This window comes from Cucurbita pepo, chromosome 8, assembly GCF_057944985.1.
Source record: "Cucurbita pepo subsp. pepo isolate OVF chromosome 8, ASM5794498v1, whole genome shotgun sequence".
In the NCBI taxonomy this organism is placed as follows: Eukaryota; Viridiplantae; Streptophyta; class Magnoliopsida; order Cucurbitales; family Cucurbitaceae; genus Cucurbita; species Cucurbita pepo.
This window is the reverse complement of record NC_141805.1, coordinates 9,622,131-9,637,655: the sequence shown is the minus strand read 5'-3', so window position 1 is coordinate 9,637,655 and position 15,525 is coordinate 9,622,131. Positions and strand designations below refer to the sequence as shown.

At 37.8% G+C, this 15,525-nt stretch overlaps 4 protein-coding genes across 6 annotated transcripts; 1 reads left to right on the top strand and 3 right to left on the bottom strand.

Moving 5' to 3' along the window:
- Positions 1-2,943: 2,943 nt before the first annotated feature.
- Positions 2,944-4,830, bottom strand: LOC111800877 (uncharacterized). 2 transcript variants are annotated; one of them, XM_023684779.2, is made up of 4 exons: positions 4,605-4,830; positions 4,479-4,528; positions 4,315-4,396; positions 2,944-3,493 (listed from the first exon to the last, which is right to left on the bottom strand). In XM_023684779.2, exons 1-4 carry the CDS (start codon positions 4,828-4,830, stop codon positions 3,438-3,440), a joined length of 414 nt encoding a protein of 137 aa, XP_023540547.1. In that variant the 3' UTR covers positions 2,944-3,437. The 2 variants fall into 2 exon arrangements, with proteins under 2 accessions (XP_023540547.1, XP_023540549.1); XM_023684781.2 differs by having other exon boundaries at positions 2,944-3,484.
- Positions 4,831-4,993: 163 nt separating this feature from the next.
- On the bottom strand, positions 4,994-8,924 carry LOC111800812 (zinc finger CCCH domain-containing protein 18). 2 transcript variants are annotated; one of them, XM_087126450.1, is made up of 8 exons: positions 8,755-8,924; positions 7,338-8,303; positions 7,069-7,245; positions 6,805-6,984; positions 6,648-6,733; positions 6,376-6,567; positions 6,114-6,303; positions 4,994-5,117 (listed from the first exon to the last, which is right to left on the bottom strand). In XM_087126450.1, exons 1-8 carry the CDS (start codon positions 8,766-8,768, stop codon positions 5,108-5,110), a joined length of 1,815 nt encoding a protein of 604 aa, XP_086982576.1. In that variant the 5' UTR covers positions 8,769-8,924; the 3' UTR covers positions 4,994-5,107. The 2 variants fall into 2 exon arrangements, with proteins under 2 accessions (XP_086982576.1, XP_023540435.2); XM_023684667.2 differs by lacking the exon at positions 4,994-5,117 and adding an exon at positions 5,540-6,026 and having other exon boundaries at positions 8,755-8,923.
- Positions 8,925-9,512: 588 nt separating this feature from the next.
- On the top strand, positions 9,513-11,449 carry LOC111800147 (uncharacterized). Its single transcript, XM_087125914.1, has one exon. It carries the CDS (start codon positions 9,761-9,763, stop codon positions 10,376-10,378), a length of 618 nt encoding a protein of 205 aa, XP_086982040.1. The 5' UTR covers positions 9,513-9,760; the 3' UTR covers positions 10,379-11,449.
- TEX1 (Transducin/WD40 repeat-like superfamily protein) lies at positions 11,449-15,256 on the bottom strand. The gene is made up of 11 exons (XM_023684727.2): positions 15,097-15,256; positions 14,899-14,994; positions 13,799-13,928; positions 13,621-13,712; positions 13,426-13,494; positions 12,824-12,881; positions 12,620-12,719; positions 12,332-12,418; positions 12,075-12,153; positions 11,820-11,952; positions 11,449-11,709 (listed from the first exon to the last, which is right to left on the bottom strand). The coding sequence occupies exons 1-11, from the start codon at positions 15,160-15,162 to the stop codon at positions 11,675-11,677; spliced, it is 945 nt and encodes a 314-aa protein (XP_023540495.1). The 5' UTR covers positions 15,163-15,256; the 3' UTR covers positions 11,449-11,674.
- Between the last annotated feature and the right edge of the window lie 269 nt (positions 15,257-15,525).

The following is a 15,525-nucleotide window of genomic DNA, read 5'->3' as shown; positions in this document are numbered from 1 at the left end:
TGGGCACAAGTGAGTAGAGGCAAATCTCGTATCGATCAATAGAAGTTGCGCAATAGGTGGCACACGAAGTCAAATCTTGTAAGGGAATATGTGGCCACATACTAACCGCCTAAGAAGAGGGTTCTCGATCGATTCCTACGGTTCGATAGTCATAGCTCAATGGATAGGAGAATGCAATAACTCATTCTCAACTCAACTAAGCCACCTACCACAACCAGGATGACTCGACCATACCTAGTGACTTCTTCAAAACGTCAATACTACCAAGTTAGAATTGGTCAGGAATCGACCGTGACATATTGAGAGATGGACTAAGAAAAACAATACAAGAACGGAAAATACTCTCAAACATTTGACCACATAACTCTATAATCAATGAAACTGTACCCGATACTTAAAGAGTCGTGACAATTGGATCTAAGGGTCACCTCCCACCCTCCATCGGACTATCAACCAAGGTGCGAAGGGCAAGCGACAATCCATACAACGAGAAGTGGCTACATCATGATAACGATGACATCACCATCGCTGCACCAATTAACAAACATATCACCCTAACAAATGCACATATCAATTCATTGACAGGGTCAATCATGGGCTAACCCAAGACTCGTCCAATAGTCTTAGACCCACCTAATGTTATCAAACACTTAAGCTTTGAACAATCCAGCCCTATGCCAAGCAGCATACACGAAATACATTGACCGTTCACTCATTGAGCTTTAATGACAACCGAAGACTACACACAGTTGGTACCAGTTCCATAACAAGGATACAATACGATACCCAAACCTTGTAAAAGAGTTATAAATATCGGAAGTCCACCTTCACGAAAAGGTATGAAAGACCTTACCGCTGATCACCTATTGACAAATCTAACCACATCAGAATATGTTGCACATAACACGAGGTCAATGCTCGAATTATCCTCTTGCACGTTTACAGGTTAGTTCCAAACCAACTACTTTTCTTTCATTTATTAACACGATATTATTTGGAAGAGCTAATACCGACCATTGGTGACATAACCATTACGTCTCGAAGAGGAACTAATTTTGTTAATTTATATCAATCATTACCATAAACATTTTGGTCCATTATTCAAAAACCTACTTCTTTTGACTTTAATTATTCCAATATTTAATTTATTTTGACCAAATTTCCACGTGTTTTCAATGCTATTTTTCTTTTTTCTTTTGTCTCATAAAATATTCAACCATGTCTCATCTAACTAATATGCTTTAATTAAAATAATAATAATAATAAAGTTTCAAACTTTTCCATTTTAATATTTTAATCTCTAAAACCAATTATATAATTAAAAATATAGTTTTTATATTTATCATTTAAAATTATTGAAAAATCTACAATTGCTATAAATTAGGAATAAGTTATGATTTTTTTTTCTTTGATTAACCAAATTAAACAAGTATATAAATTGAAGGATGAAAATATAATTCAAACGTAAATTTATTATTATTATTTTTTATCTTTTGTGATTATCCACGTGTGAAGCTATTTTCAGAATCTACGTGGTAGAATTAAGCCAGTAATATGTTTCCACGTGGCATTAGTTCTTTTGGTTGGAAGAATGGCTGAAAATGGTCAAAGTCAAACATTGTAATCACATTTGTCGTTGCTCTGTTACAAATTCACATTGCTTCTAAGAGTCGGTGGATTAATGACGTAAGCAGATATGTCATGCTGTTGTAATTAATTTTTTTTTTTTGTCTCAATTCTTGTTCGGGTTGAGCTTTTAAATATTTAAAAATTTAAATATTAGCTCATTTGATCGAAAATTTTCTTTGAAAAAAAATTACGATATTTTCATAACGAACGAAGTCGATAAAAAGAAAAAAGCAATATAGATGGAGAGTATCATTTCAATTACCCTTTTATTTTTCAAGCCAACAGACCTCTTTAATTGAGGATGACGAGAAGGGTATCAATATTCAACTCCATTTGACTTAAATAGCCCAAACACTCGTACAAATCTCGATTGGTCTTAAAGTTCACACAATTCTCAATAGAATCCTCAAATATCGAACAAATGGTGTACTTTGTTCGATGGCTCCAGAGAAAGGAGTCGAGCCTCAACAATCCTCCCTTCGAACAAAGTACATTATAAGCCTCCCTGGAGGGTTATGGAGCTCTCGAACAACCTAGCCTCTTGGGGAAACCCAAAACAAAGCCATGAGAGCTTAGTGCATGTACTTTCATTTGTGGAGAAAATAAAAAATTTAGTTCGTTTATTTTGATTTAAAATAGTTTAGTATTTATAACAATTTAGAATTAAACTTTAATATGTAACCACTCCTGATATTTTCCAAATTTATTTTTAGGACGACATTTACAATAACAACATCTAAATTCAAACTTAATATTTTCATATTGTGTAATGCTAGGAGGTTCTCTAGCCCACCTACCCATGTATATGGATGATGAGACTATCAGCTACATGTACATGTGAGATACCATTTAGTTGGAGAGGGGGACAAAACATTCATTTCTAAGGGGTGGAAACCTCTCCCTAGCGTTTAAAACTGTGAGGCAAATGATATTTAATGAGCCAAAACAGACAAGACAATATCTATTCTGTATATGAATCAGCTCATTGCTAGATAAAAATCCAAGTGTTAGATGAACACGACTCTCCACAATAGTATGATATTGTCCACTTTGAGCATAAAGCTCTCCTGACTTTGCTTTGGGCTTTCCCAAAAACCCTAATGAAGATAGTATTCATTGATTATAAACTCATGATCATTCTCTAAATTAGCATACGTCAAACTTTCATCATCCAACACCAAGAACAACAAAAACATTTAGAAAAATCCAACACGAGCAAGAGGAGAAATGCATAATTGTCTAGAACTTCCTAACCAAGACTCCATTAGTTCTATACAAGTGCGTAAATACCAAAATAGATGTGTAATCATTGAATCAAGTAGGAAAACCTAATTCATTAATTCAAATAATTTCACAAAAACTATGTGATCGCTAAAATAGAATCATACATTTGTGAATGCTTTATCATACATAATGCTAATGGAAATCAGTCAGAGATTACAAATTCTGTTTCCCAACATCCCCCTTAATCCTAATCAAACATGCTTCAGTCTGCATATCTCATGTGACAAAGAGCAAAAGGGCCTAATATAAAGAGATTTTACAGCTTTCTTGTAAAAATAGGCTGATGGTAAAATTTAATCCTGAAACTTATGCACTTGGATTCAACATTAATAAGCATGCAAGTAATAATTAAGAAACTTGGTGAACTTGTAAATAGCTTTTTATACCACAAATACATACAATTACCGAACGGATTGCTTCTTTTGTTCCTCGCCTCGCCATCAACGATGAAGATCCTGAACCTCTTTCTTTGAAATCTGTAGAATTACAGGGTTTTAAAAGAGACATAATAATGACTGTCTTCTTTAGCCCGAAAAGAATCGCCTCCACGACTGCCATGGCAAAAAACCACCTGCCAAACCTATAAATGTCAAGAGGGGAGAAGAAGAAGTTTACTGACATACTACTCTGTTAGGAACCACGACTCTCTACAATGGTATGATATTGTCCACTTTGAGAATAAACTCTCTTGGCTTTACTTTTGGTTTTCTCAATATGCCTCATACCAATGAAGATGATATTCCTTTACTTACAAACCCATAATCAATCCCTTAATTAGTCGGGGTGGGACTCCTCTCCTAACAATCCTCAACATACTCTACTTGTTAAAGACCTACGCCCCAACCTAGAGTAGCTAGGTGGGGAAGTAAAATTAATCCTTGTTCATACATGGGCTTCTCACGTATGAAATGAACCACTTCGAATAGGTTCATTGCTCCAGCCCAGAATACGATTAATCCGGCATGGCCTACATGAGCCCCAGTAGTTTACCGGCATTCTAGCTTAAAATTTGGTTGTTATTGTTTATTTCCCCATAAAATTTAGTCTATTTGTGTTTTTTTCCCCCATAAATTTGGTTGTTCTTGTTTAAACATTTTCAATCTAGTTTAAAATTGGTTCATGATAAGCTTGCTATATTCCATTAGGCCAATAAATAAGATAAGAAAAACCAAAATTTCTGCCAAAAGTTTAGGGGAATTTTGATAAAACCGAGCCAAATTTGTTCGAGGTGGCTTACTATCAAACAATATTAACATTCTCTCAAGCAAATGATAGAGTTAAAAGATATTAAAGTCTAAGAGACTAAATTCAGCAACAGAATTATCACTATATCCTGAAAATGTTCATAGAAACACTTCAAAAACATCGAACAAAAATACTCAGATATGGAAGAACAAATACCGCATTCAGGGCAACGGAAGTAGTCTTTGTCCATCAAAACAAGCCCCGAACCACCACATTCTTTACATCTCTTCTGAGCCACCTGCCATTTTCATTCCCAAAGCTAAGAAAAAGAACCAAAAAAACAAGACAAAACACAAGTAATTCCAAATCCCTAAACTCACAATCCTCTTGCTGAACTCGATTCCGGCCACGACGAACGGGGTCACTCCAGCTACAACCAAAATCGCCATCCATCAACCAGATTTAGATAAAAACAATCAAACATGAAAATCATTGATTCATATTACCAATCGCTCCCACGACAATCTGCCAAGTGATTTCAACCTGAGTGGGATCGGCTGCTGCTGCTGCAAGCGAAGCGCCATCAATGGCCGCAAACGTGGGCGTTCGTCTCCGCTTATTGAGCGAATTTGAACGCAGATTGAGGGGGAAAGGAGAAACAGGACGAGGGCTGGTATTGGCTGTGGGAGGGAATCGGAAGGGAGAGGTAGAAATTGGGAGCAAGGCTTCCATGGTTCGGTTGGAGAAAGGAGGGAAAATTAAGGGAATAAAAGAGGAAATAGTTTGTTGATTTGTTTGGGACACGTTGCATTTACCAGACAACCACCAACTTCACCTGTGGTGTCAAGCCCGCCCTCCTATTACCCGACACTTATCAAAAATTATTTATTCACGAAGGGGTTTGCTACCTCATCCATTCACAAAGGGGTTCGTCATCGATCTCCGCAACATATTGCGAGATTATGAGATCAAGCACGGGCAGCAATCACAGGCTACTCGACTTCTGCGTTCAACATAGACTTCACAAAAGGGTTCGACATTAATCATCACAACATATTTCCAGATCATGAGAAAGAATATTATTGTCTATTTCCAACCTCTTTCACAACAAAACAATGGGATGTAAACACGGGCAACAACTACAGGCTGCACGACTTCTAGAGGTTTAGGGTCCTGATCTACCTCATCCATTCACCAAAGGGTTCGACATCGATCTTTTCAACATATTTCCAGATTATGAGAAAGAATATTAGTCTATTTCCGACCTTTATCACAAGGAAACAATGGGAGCAATGGGATGCAAACATAGGCAGCAATTACCTCATCCATTCACAAGGGGTCCGAAATCCATTTCCACAACATATTTTCAGATCATAAGAAAGAATATCCATTTCCACACATTTTGAACGCAGTTCCATTCAACAAATAAGATTAGAAACAATAAATATTAACTCATCGACTTATTCATTGCATGAAGATTCCAATAACATTTCACAATCTTTTCAAAAGACGTGGTTTCTTACACCTACCAAAAAAAAAAAAAAAAAAAAAACACTTCAAAATCCTATCTTTCTATCCCTAAGCACCAAAATTGGTTCTTTTGTAACCTGAAATTATTCTGAGAAATAAGAAACCTTAGAATCTTCATGCGTGATAACTATGTTCATACATAAGCTGTCATGATTGAACTGGTAGCGAAGAAGATTACTGTCGTGAATGAATGAAACGAATGAATGAAACGAATGAATGAATGAATGAAATGAAATGAATGAGAAACAGCAGTTCTTTTTATGCTTCCTTCCTTCCTTCCTTCTGTAAGTAAAGCTGGTTTGATAATCCTACGTGAGTGTGTGAATGTGTCACTTCCATCCTACATGCTACTTCCTGTTGGAGATTCAAATGGGCTCTCTGGTAGATTATATCCTTCACTGCCATCATCAACAACAACAAACAAACCTCAAGATTCTTAGCCACTTCCCATGAAAATCTATGCTTTTTTTGTTCTTTTTTTGTACCTTTCAAGGTCGATGACAAGGTGATTCCAGTCGGCCTCGGCTGGCTTATTATTATGACCACTAGAGCCGGCACCGGCACCAGCACTGGCACTGGCACTGGCAACAGCACCAGCACCGGCACTGCCGGCGCCAGTTTTCAGAGCATCCAACAGATTGTCTAACCTTTCTGCAATTGGGAAACTGAAATGATCTGCACATGTGAAACTGAAATGTTAACGAGAGGAATTCGAAGGAGTTGGTTTCAAACAGAAAGCTAACCAACCTTCTGGAACATCGAGTTGCTTCATCTGATAGCTGAAGTATGGCTGATTCATTACAGATTTAACCATTAAATTCATCTCTGAAAGCCTCCTTTCAACTTCGTATGCCTGCTGTTGCTGTTGTTGTTGCTGCTGCTGCTGTTGTTGCTGCTGTTGTTCGATCCTGAGGCTGAACATTCTGGAGTCCTCATAGCCTGAATCATTGAATATAAACCAGACATCCAACAAATAGGAAATGAGAACGTGGGTATCCGATTCGGTTCTGAACACTTACTTGAGTGAAGCTGCTCAGTTTCGAGACTGTTGTTATAGTGTGAAGCATAATATAGCTTTTGCTGTTCTATTTTCTCTTGGTTCCTCCTGAATCAAAATAAGAATCAAAACAAGTAGTTCAAGCCAATCTGGTCGGACTAAACAAACAAAGTATTAACCTGTCCAGCTTCGACTTTTCTCTGTAAGGCTTCACGAGAACCCGAGCCCCGCAAATTAAATGCTCATTGTCCTGTGACAAGATTAGATTCACAGTTTCGATATTGTAAAAGGTCACAAACCCAAACATCCTTTTTTGTTGGCATGGGATCCTTACATCTTCAACCAATCCATACTGGTCACTACACACAAGATATGTGCAACAGTTAGAAGCCAAGAGAATGCCAATAAATTGTATCAAGGGAAGGTCTAAACCAGGCATTTACCTGAAGTAATCAGAAACATCATCTTCAGTGAAGTTGCTGTCAGCTGGAAATGTCAGATATATCTGTCGTGCGCTGCTAACGATTGGACCATGTGGACCATGGTCATTCTTCTCAGCTCGATGATCTATGAATCTTGGAGCATCTTCTGCCAAAATGACTGCATGCTGCCCATGAGGCCTGAATGACATTCAAACCAAAGTTCAGCATATAGATACCTCACTAAAATCAGAAGCTTGATTTGGTATCTTAAAACTAAAACTGATACCGACCTGTCGATCACCTGAATGCTTTTCAATCGAGTGAGAAGCTTCGTCAAGCTAAAGCCTGATTTACCATGCCTCTGACTCTCAGTCAGGTATCCTTCTGCTTGAAGAACTTTTCCATAATTTTCATAGTAAATCATTGGCAGTGAAGCAATTGAAATAGGATTACCCCTCCTTGATTTAAGAAGCTCAACGATTTCAAACTCCAACTTCTCAAGTGAACCAGGCCGAAAAACATGATCTTCATTGACAGAATTTCCATTATACACCTGAGAAACGCTCTCGAATATGGGGTTAGTATGGAGATACCTACAACCATATCCATGCTTGCAATATCCTTTGTTGTAGTAGTGGCATATCTTCGGATGATACTCAGGCATAGTCGAGTAATGGCGGGCAGTAGTCCTAGTACTCAAGTTGTTGACAAGTCCAGCATGATCAACATAGCTACAATCATAGCCAGAGAGGCCAGAGTTTGGTGGTTCAACATGATCATCTAAACTATAGAACTGAGCTGGATTTTGGAGTTCATACATAGAATCAGTGTAGCTCAATGTTATGAAATCGGGAGTAGGTTTGTCAGTCAGCTGTTGGGGAGTTGAAGGGGAAGATGGAAAGAGCCTGTTTCGGGACAAGGCAAAAGGAACGAAACCCCCCGTGGGAAGGGACGTGGACTGGGGCGGGGATGGGGGCGGGGGCGAGGGCAAGGCCAGGGGCGTCTCTGCAGTCAACATAGAGAGTGGCATCGATCTAAGAGCTATTAAATGCAGCTCAGTCTTGACTAAGTGAACAACTTGAAGCATATAGTGGTCAGGCCCTAACGCCAAACGAGCCATTTCTTGATCACCATGATCATGAAGAAGTAAAAAACCAATGATCTTCCTAACATTCTCAGGATCTATTCTACTGATCCGATTGTGTACGATTCTCGTGCACTCGGAAAACTCCGAAAATTCCATATGCATTTGGACACTATAATCAAACATAACAATGCAAGTGAATTCATCATACTTCAACCAAACATAACAACATGAAGGAATCCAAGAACCCTAACTTATCAAAATCAAGAAAAAAGAACAACCATTACAAATTCAGAGAAAAAACAAATTCCACTTGTTCTTCTTCTTCATCTTCATCAATGCACTATTCTCTCAACAAAACCTTCAGTTTTTGAAGAAAAAAAAAACGAAAAATAGAAAGAATTTTAAGAAATCCATTTCAAGAAACACGTAGATTACGAATTTAAGCAAAAATGAACTCAGGTTTAGATGAAGAAATCTTCAAAGATGATCATATTTCTTTCAGACTAACAAATTTTCTAGAATCAAGGCAAGAAAAAACAGAAGAAAATCCACGAAACAAACCAAACCAATCAATAAATTCATGAAAAAGAACAGAAATCAAATGATCGAAATCCACTTACAGCTTTTTTTGCATTTTCTTTCGAATGAAGCCAGCTTGAATCTGGAAATTTCATCGTGCTTTGCTTTCGTTTTATACTCGGAACTACAGCCAGGTCTTCCAAATTCAGTGAATTCAGCCAACAACTTTTGCTTGAATGTCGAACTGCAGAGTAACTGAAATGAGATTTTTTCTTTTTTTACAAAGAAGACTCAATTACAGATATACCCTTTAAACAAAAATCTGAAATCAATAATTTAAAAAATAAATAAATTCGGAAAAATTAAGAAACTCCAACAAAACCACACATTATTGTTCGTGGTCTCATGTTTTTTCTTTTTTTAAATAAAAAAATTAAGTTTAAATTAGAGGGGTAAAATGGGGATAATGAAAATGTTGAAGTTAGAGGGAGAGAAAGAGTAGGAAGGTGGGCTATTCAAAAGGCTTGAAGGGAGGGAATTTTGAAGTCTAAAATCTTTTAGAAATAAAATATCTTTTTTATTTATTTATTTATGAATAATTATTAAATTTTTTTTTTTTTTTCTTTTACTAGCCATGGCTTGACCAAACTTTTGACTCTAATACCGAGCCGTCAAGTCCGGGACCCACAAATCAAATCTCATATTTCATTAAGACAATCATTTATATAATCTTAATTGACAAACTAATGAGTGAATTGGCCCTAATAACTTTAGAGTCCGAGAATTTATGTGTATTTGAATTATAGGGGCTAGTAACCGATGATATGGTCGTATTAGTAATCAAGAAAGTTGTTCCAAAGGCATCTCTAGAAAGATTAGAAGTGATCACTGAATCGAGAGAATGGTGTGATGGGTCGAAACATCAAAGGCCCAAACATAAAAGAAAAATAAAACAAAATTCGACCTTTGGAATGGGAGGAAATATATCCGTTGGGGGATCACAAAGATCACTCATCAGTCATCAACAAACCATTTAAATCTCACTCCAAGAACATCCCTTCAAACGCTCTAACAAAATCCTAATCTCGACTTCTCCGATCGTCACTGATGGCCGAAGCCAAAGATTCGGGTGCCTACGTAGTCGAAATCCTAGACGAACAAGATAACCAAAATCGGAATCAAAACCTTATGATCTCTGTAATCCAAGAGCATCCATTGAGCCAAATTTCAGAAAGCTCAGGCCATCTATTGCTCTTAAAACTCTGGCAGCGAGACGAGCATTTGTTCGGCCTCCGAATCGGTCAACGAGAGACCAAATTGGAGTGTCTCAAGCAACAAATCTTCCAACTTTGCTGCTACTTCTTCCTCTTCAATGTCCTGTCTCTGACCCTGATGTTCACTTCCTATAATCCCAATGTGTGTCACAAATGGTGGGGTCCGGCGGTGTCGGTGGCGGCGACGTCGGTCGTGTTTGTGATGGCGGTGCAGGTGAAATTGTGGGGGTATTGGAAGGCAGCAGGGGAGTTGCAGAGGGAGAGGATGAAAGGGTGTTGTTTTAATTTGTGTAAAGAGCCTCAGAGTGTGGGGAAGAGGATGAAGAGCTCGAGTGTGGAGATTAAATGGCGGCCTCTTACTTGCCTCTCAAGGAATTTCATTACTATTTCTCTTCTTTGCTTTTCAGGCCTTGTTTTTGCTGCTTCCAAGTTCATTCTTTGTGGCTTTTAGTAAGGGAAACGCTCCGTTTTTGCATAATAATCGTTGCTCGTCGTATGTACGGCTTGGAGGGAGATCTTTCATGGGGTATTTCTGTTTAGGTGCAGGTCGTCCGCATCTTCTCACAGACATGTCTATTTCACCCGGCCACTCTCTAAGATAGTGCCCAGATCGTTACACCTTTCGTGCGGATTGAAACTTAGATGACAAGAAGTTTCGATACCTTAGAACCGTTAATTACAAATTATGAGTCTGAAGAGTGTGTTGTAAATTAACACTTGATCGTTGGAATTGCCCATATGCAACTTTGTTGCTAATGATGTTTTTTTTCTCAAATTTACACCGTTTATTTTACCATAAAAAGTCAACATTGAGCGTTAAGCACGTACTCTCGATAAAGATTGAATTCCTAGCTTTATAAAGTAGAAAAAAAAACACATTAATGGCAAACATTATTGAACTTGGATAAGATAGATGTTCCTAGGAGGCTTTCTTTTATGTAGTTTAGATAGAGTCAAAACTCACCGCTAGTAAATGTTGTCTTCTTCGGGCTTTTCTTTTCGAGTTTCACTCAAGGTTTTTAAAACGCACACTAGGAAGTGTTTTCCACACTATTCTTATAAACAATGTTTTGTTTCATTCTCCAACCAATGTGAGGTCTTACAATTCACTCCCTTCAGAACATAGTGTTCTCGCTAGCACTCATTCCCCTCTCCAGTCGATGTGGGATCTCACAATCCACCCCCCTACGAGCCCCAGCATCCTTGCGGTGTCCACCCAAGGCTCAGCATCCTTGTTGGCACACCACCTAGTGTCCACCCAAGGCTCAGCATCTTTGCTGGCACACCGCCTGATGTCTGGCTCTGATACCATTTGTAACAACTCAAACCCACCACTAGCAATTGTCCTCTTTGAGCTTTCCCTTTCAAACGTTTATAAAACGTGTCTATTAGGTAAAGGTTTCCACATCCTTCTAAAGAATGTTTCGTTCCCCTCTCCAACCGACGTGGGATCTCATCTAGAGTCAATCTCCAATCAATAATAATAAGGTAGATAAAAGACCCCAATGCAAGTAAGCATCATTTTCAGATCACAAAAGTACTTTGAACCTTTCATCGCTAGCTCAAATGATTGTTTTTCAGATCACAAAAACAAAAGTACTTTGAACCTTCCAAGCGAAAAGAAGGAAAATCCTGAGTAACATAGCATACAAATGGAATTCAATACTAATACTAACCAGAAAAGAAGGAAATAAAGATAAGTTGATCCATGGTAGAATTCTATGGAGAATCTTAGTCGATCCATTTCTCATGCACTTTCAAACCCAAAGATCCTAAAAATACCTGCAATAACAAAATAAAGATAACACTTGTGAAGTCTTGAAACTAAAACCTAGGAGGAATGCATTGAATTAAAAAGATCAGTGGGGTATATCGACGCATAGATAACTTGCCTTCATCAGCCTGGTACTTATTCTTGTCATCCCCAGCATATGCAAGCAAATTGTGCTTTGGATTCCACTCCACACTATTCATAGCAGCCCGACAAGGAATCTGATGAACCGTTCGTCCCGATTGAACACTCGACTGTACGCAAAAGAAAAACACCGTTTCATGAACCAGTTTTGCCACTAATCCTCAAGGAAGGGGGGATTCTACGCCTTCATAGAACGGATATTTAAAGAAAGGAGAGGCGCTAGAATGCTTACTATATCAATGAACAAGTCCTCACTAGCAGAAGCAATGTATTCTCCTGTGTGGTTGAAACTTATAGTTCGGACAGGCCATCTAAGGAAGTAAAAGAAGTGACATGAAAATACATTCTTCAGTGTTCAAAAAAGTCGCTACATAATGCAGTGTCGTAACCCAAGCCACAAAGCTCCCGATGTGTTTCGATTGACAGGATAGAAATGGATTGAGACAAGAAGAAAACAAAATCATTGTATAAACCAAACAAAAAACTTACTCGAGTTTTGTAAATGTTCGCACGCAGAGCATCTGAGAGATATCCCATAGGCTAACTAATGAATCAGCACTTCCAACTGCAAAATACCTATGATGCAACAAGGAATTAATTTATCTTTCCCCATGGCTAATTGCAGAAGCAATTTTCTAAACGATCGAAACAAGCAATTGAAAGAATGAAACCGACGATCTTTCTAATAGAAGAAATCATGACTGCATATTGCATGTGAAAGTTGTACACAGTTCTTTTATCGTGGAAGATACGCTTAAGGTCAACTTTGAATCTCACCCTCCAACCGGGTCAATTGCGATGCAGTAACAACCAGCTGTGTGAGCCATAAGAGTTTCAATAGGTCGAAGTGACGGGTATGCTAGTACTTCAACGGTACCTGAGCACAAGAAGTAGACATGAAAATTTATTCAATAGAGTGAAATTAACAAAATCTCCTCAGTCGTGGCATGAAAAGAAAGGGTCATAGCTGCAGATCATCACCATTTCCAGTTGTCAGGAAAAACATTTCCCCAGTCATGTTCCAAGCAATTTCGTTCACCTGGAAAAGATAATAGAAAATTATGTCAATATAGATAATCAAAGTAAAACAAACATGTCTGCCAATAGCAAAAGAGAAGGAAAAAAAAAACGAACTGAAACTGGAAAGAAAGGCGGTAGATACGAAAGGGTTGATATAATTAGAATCTACTACATTTCAAGAGTATTGAGAAAGCTTAAGGGTTATTTAGAAAGCTCCCTATACGCACTAGGATATCAAACTCAAGCTAGGCACGTCTTCTCCCTTCACATAAGACTTGGCATATACTACTATAAATTCCCACCTGTACTAGTTACTAATTAACCCGACAAATGGTCCATATTACATCACACTATTACAAGAACAGAGCAAAAACAGCCTCTAATACAATTGGACTTACAATTTTAAAGGTAAGAAGACGATCATCAACATGTCAAAGCAGTCATATGCATGCTATTATGTCCTGTTGTGATTTGTTCAATTTCTTAATACACAATCCTCTTTTTAAGTTGTCATAAATGACCAATGCTCGAGTCATTGTTGTTGATTGTAACATAAACGTTACCTCGTAATTGAACTTGCGCTTGTGAACTGGCTTAAACTTCCTAACATCCAGTATAGTGAGTTCATCATCCTGCAAAATGACAAATCTAAATTAGTCAAGTAGTTGCACAGGGATATAAACACCTTGCAGTGTACATTAAAGCAATAACAAATCTAAATTGGTTTTATGATGCACAAATTTCACTCTAGAACATACCCTATTCCCAACAGCTATGTGCGTCCCATCAGGCTTGTAGGTGATGTTTATATTCTCCCCACTCAGCTCAGCTTGCTGTGAGCATTTCCCATCTATGGAACAGAATCAGAAATTATGAGCCATATTCTAAACATCAATTACATCAGTTACTTCACAAATCTCAGTTTCAAACACTTACTACGAGCATCCCATAGTCGAACAGTCTTGTCACCAGAGGCGGTTGCTATAAGATCAGAATGTTTAGGATCCCAACATAGCTGATCTACACTATCAGTATGCCCTTTCAACTCGACATCCTTAACCTTACCCTGAAGCAAACATCATCTGACATGATTGAAATGATTTGTTCAGGGTTGAAAGTAAATAGATACAAACAAGACAACACTAAACCCTGTGGTGGAACAGCACCATAGCAAAATCATAGAATTCATTCAAAACAGGTCTTGGGAGGTAGCAAACGCAACACACTCTCACGAGTATACACGACGAGAGAACTAAGCAAATTGCACTCCGCTTTTTCCAGAACTTAAAAATAAGGAAAATGAAAGAGCTTATGAAACACTAATTAGTCTACTAATACAATTACTATCGAAGCTTTCCCAAACTTAACTAGTCTACTAATACAATTCGGAGCCAAGAAGGATCATTCTCTCTCCTTTTTATAGAACTCAAGGATACGGTCGAACAACATATAGAACATATCCCGTTCCACGAAGATCATTAGCTTATTCTATTTCCTTAATAACTAAATATCTTGTTATCCCTCGAAATTGGCCTTGTAGTGGGCAAAACCTCGAAGGTAGGCCATGAGCATGGAGCTCACATACCCAGTTTATGTGCATATATCTATATACACACAAATATATACAAATATTAATGTTCTTTCCATAACTTCATTCACACAATCAACTATAGGAAATGCAGCTAAACTTTATCAGCCTAGAAAAGTTGAGCAAGAGATAGGAAATGTTAGCATTCGTGCTAGGTAGTAGAAACTCCAAAACATTACCTGGGAAACAGATAAATGTGTATATGTTCATCATATCAGGCGTAGGAAAAGAAAACCCATAAGGAGAACAGAATAGAAGAATTCAATATAACACTTAAGCTCGAAACAACTCGAATCAACTACTTACAGTACCCAAAACAAAAAAAGGAAGGGGAAAAAAACCCTATCCAATCAATTTGAGAACAAGATTCAAGATTCCACAACAGAAACAATGAATTGGGAAGACCCTAGAACAAAAAAAAAAAAAACAAGTGTGATAGAAGGCATACATGTCCATGAGGCTCAATATGCCAAACTCGAGCAGTTTGATCGACAGAACCGGAAGCAAGCTTCATACCAGTGCAATTCCATGCCACAGAATGTACCTTTCGCAGTTACAAGAAAAGATGAATTTAAGATCAAAACGAAAAATGAAATCGCCACAGAGAAGAACAGCACGAAGGAAGAGATTTGATAAAAAAAAAAACCTTCTTCTTGTGACCTTGATACTCTCGGCTGTAAAGATTCTTAAAAGCCGGCGTCGATTCCTCCATGTCCGCCTGGAATTCAACGAGTTCCAATCCGGCGATTATAGGGATTTTTGTTCCATGCGAACATCCACTTTTTATGTGGGGGATTAATTCAAGAATTCAATACTCAATTTTAATATTAAAAAAATAATAATTAGAACTCTTAAGAAATCATAAATAATTATATCAATTAAAAAAAATTTATCCGATCATTTCTTCTATAAATTTCAATCGAAAGTTATAGACGTGTAATGCTCGTAACATAAAAAATAGACGTTAGTAATTGCGTTTGATCAGTAAAGAACGAAATGAAATAATTGATTTGGAAGTTGAGTAAATTAGGTTAGCACGTGCTGACGTTGAGCACGAGTATACACCAAAAACAAG

What these genes read in the sequence shown, in the direction of transcription:
- LOC111800147 (XM_087125914.1), top strand. Translation starts at nt 9,761, where the DNA reads ATGGCCGAAGCCAAAGATTCGGGTGCCTACGTAGTCGAAATCCTAGAC.
- LOC111800812 (XM_023684667.2), bottom strand. An exon ending in AGCATTCAGGTGATCGACAG is followed by an intron (nt 7,246 to 7,337) that starts GTCGGTATCAGT and finishes AATGTCATTCAG; the next exon opens with GCCTCATGGGCAGCATGCAG. An exon ending in GCAACTCGATGTTCCAGAAG is followed by an intron (nt 6,304 to 6,375) that starts GTTGGTTAGCTT and finishes TCACATGTGCAG; the next exon opens with ATCATTTCAGTTTCCCAATT.
- TEX1 (XM_023684727.2), bottom strand. Translation starts at nt 15,162, where the DNA reads ATGGAGGAATCGACGCCGGCTTTTAAGAATCTTTACAGCCGAGAGTAT. An exon ending in AGCGCAAGTTCAATTACGAG is followed by an intron (nt 12,882 to 13,425) that starts GTAACGTTTATG and finishes TATCTTTTCCAG; the next exon opens with GTGAACGAAATTGCTTGGAA. An exon ending in GCAATTGACCCGGTTGGAGG is followed by an intron (nt 12,419 to 12,619) that starts GTGAGATTCAAA and finishes GTTGCATCATAG; the next exon opens with GTATTTTGCAGTTGGAAGTG.
- LOC111800877 (XM_023684779.2), bottom strand. Translation starts at nt 4,830, where the DNA reads ATGGAAGCCTTGCTCCCAATTTCTACCTCTCCCTTCCGATTCCCTCCC. An exon ending in GATTGTCGTGGGAGCGATTG is followed by an intron (nt 4,529 to 4,604) that starts GTAATATGAATC and finishes TTTTGGTTGTAG; the next exon opens with CTGGAGTGACCCCGTTCGTC. An exon ending in CTTCCGTTGCCCTGAATGCG is followed by an intron (nt 3,494 to 4,314) that starts GTATTTGTTCTT and finishes TGACATTTATAG; the next exon opens with GTTTGGCAGGTGGTTTTTTG.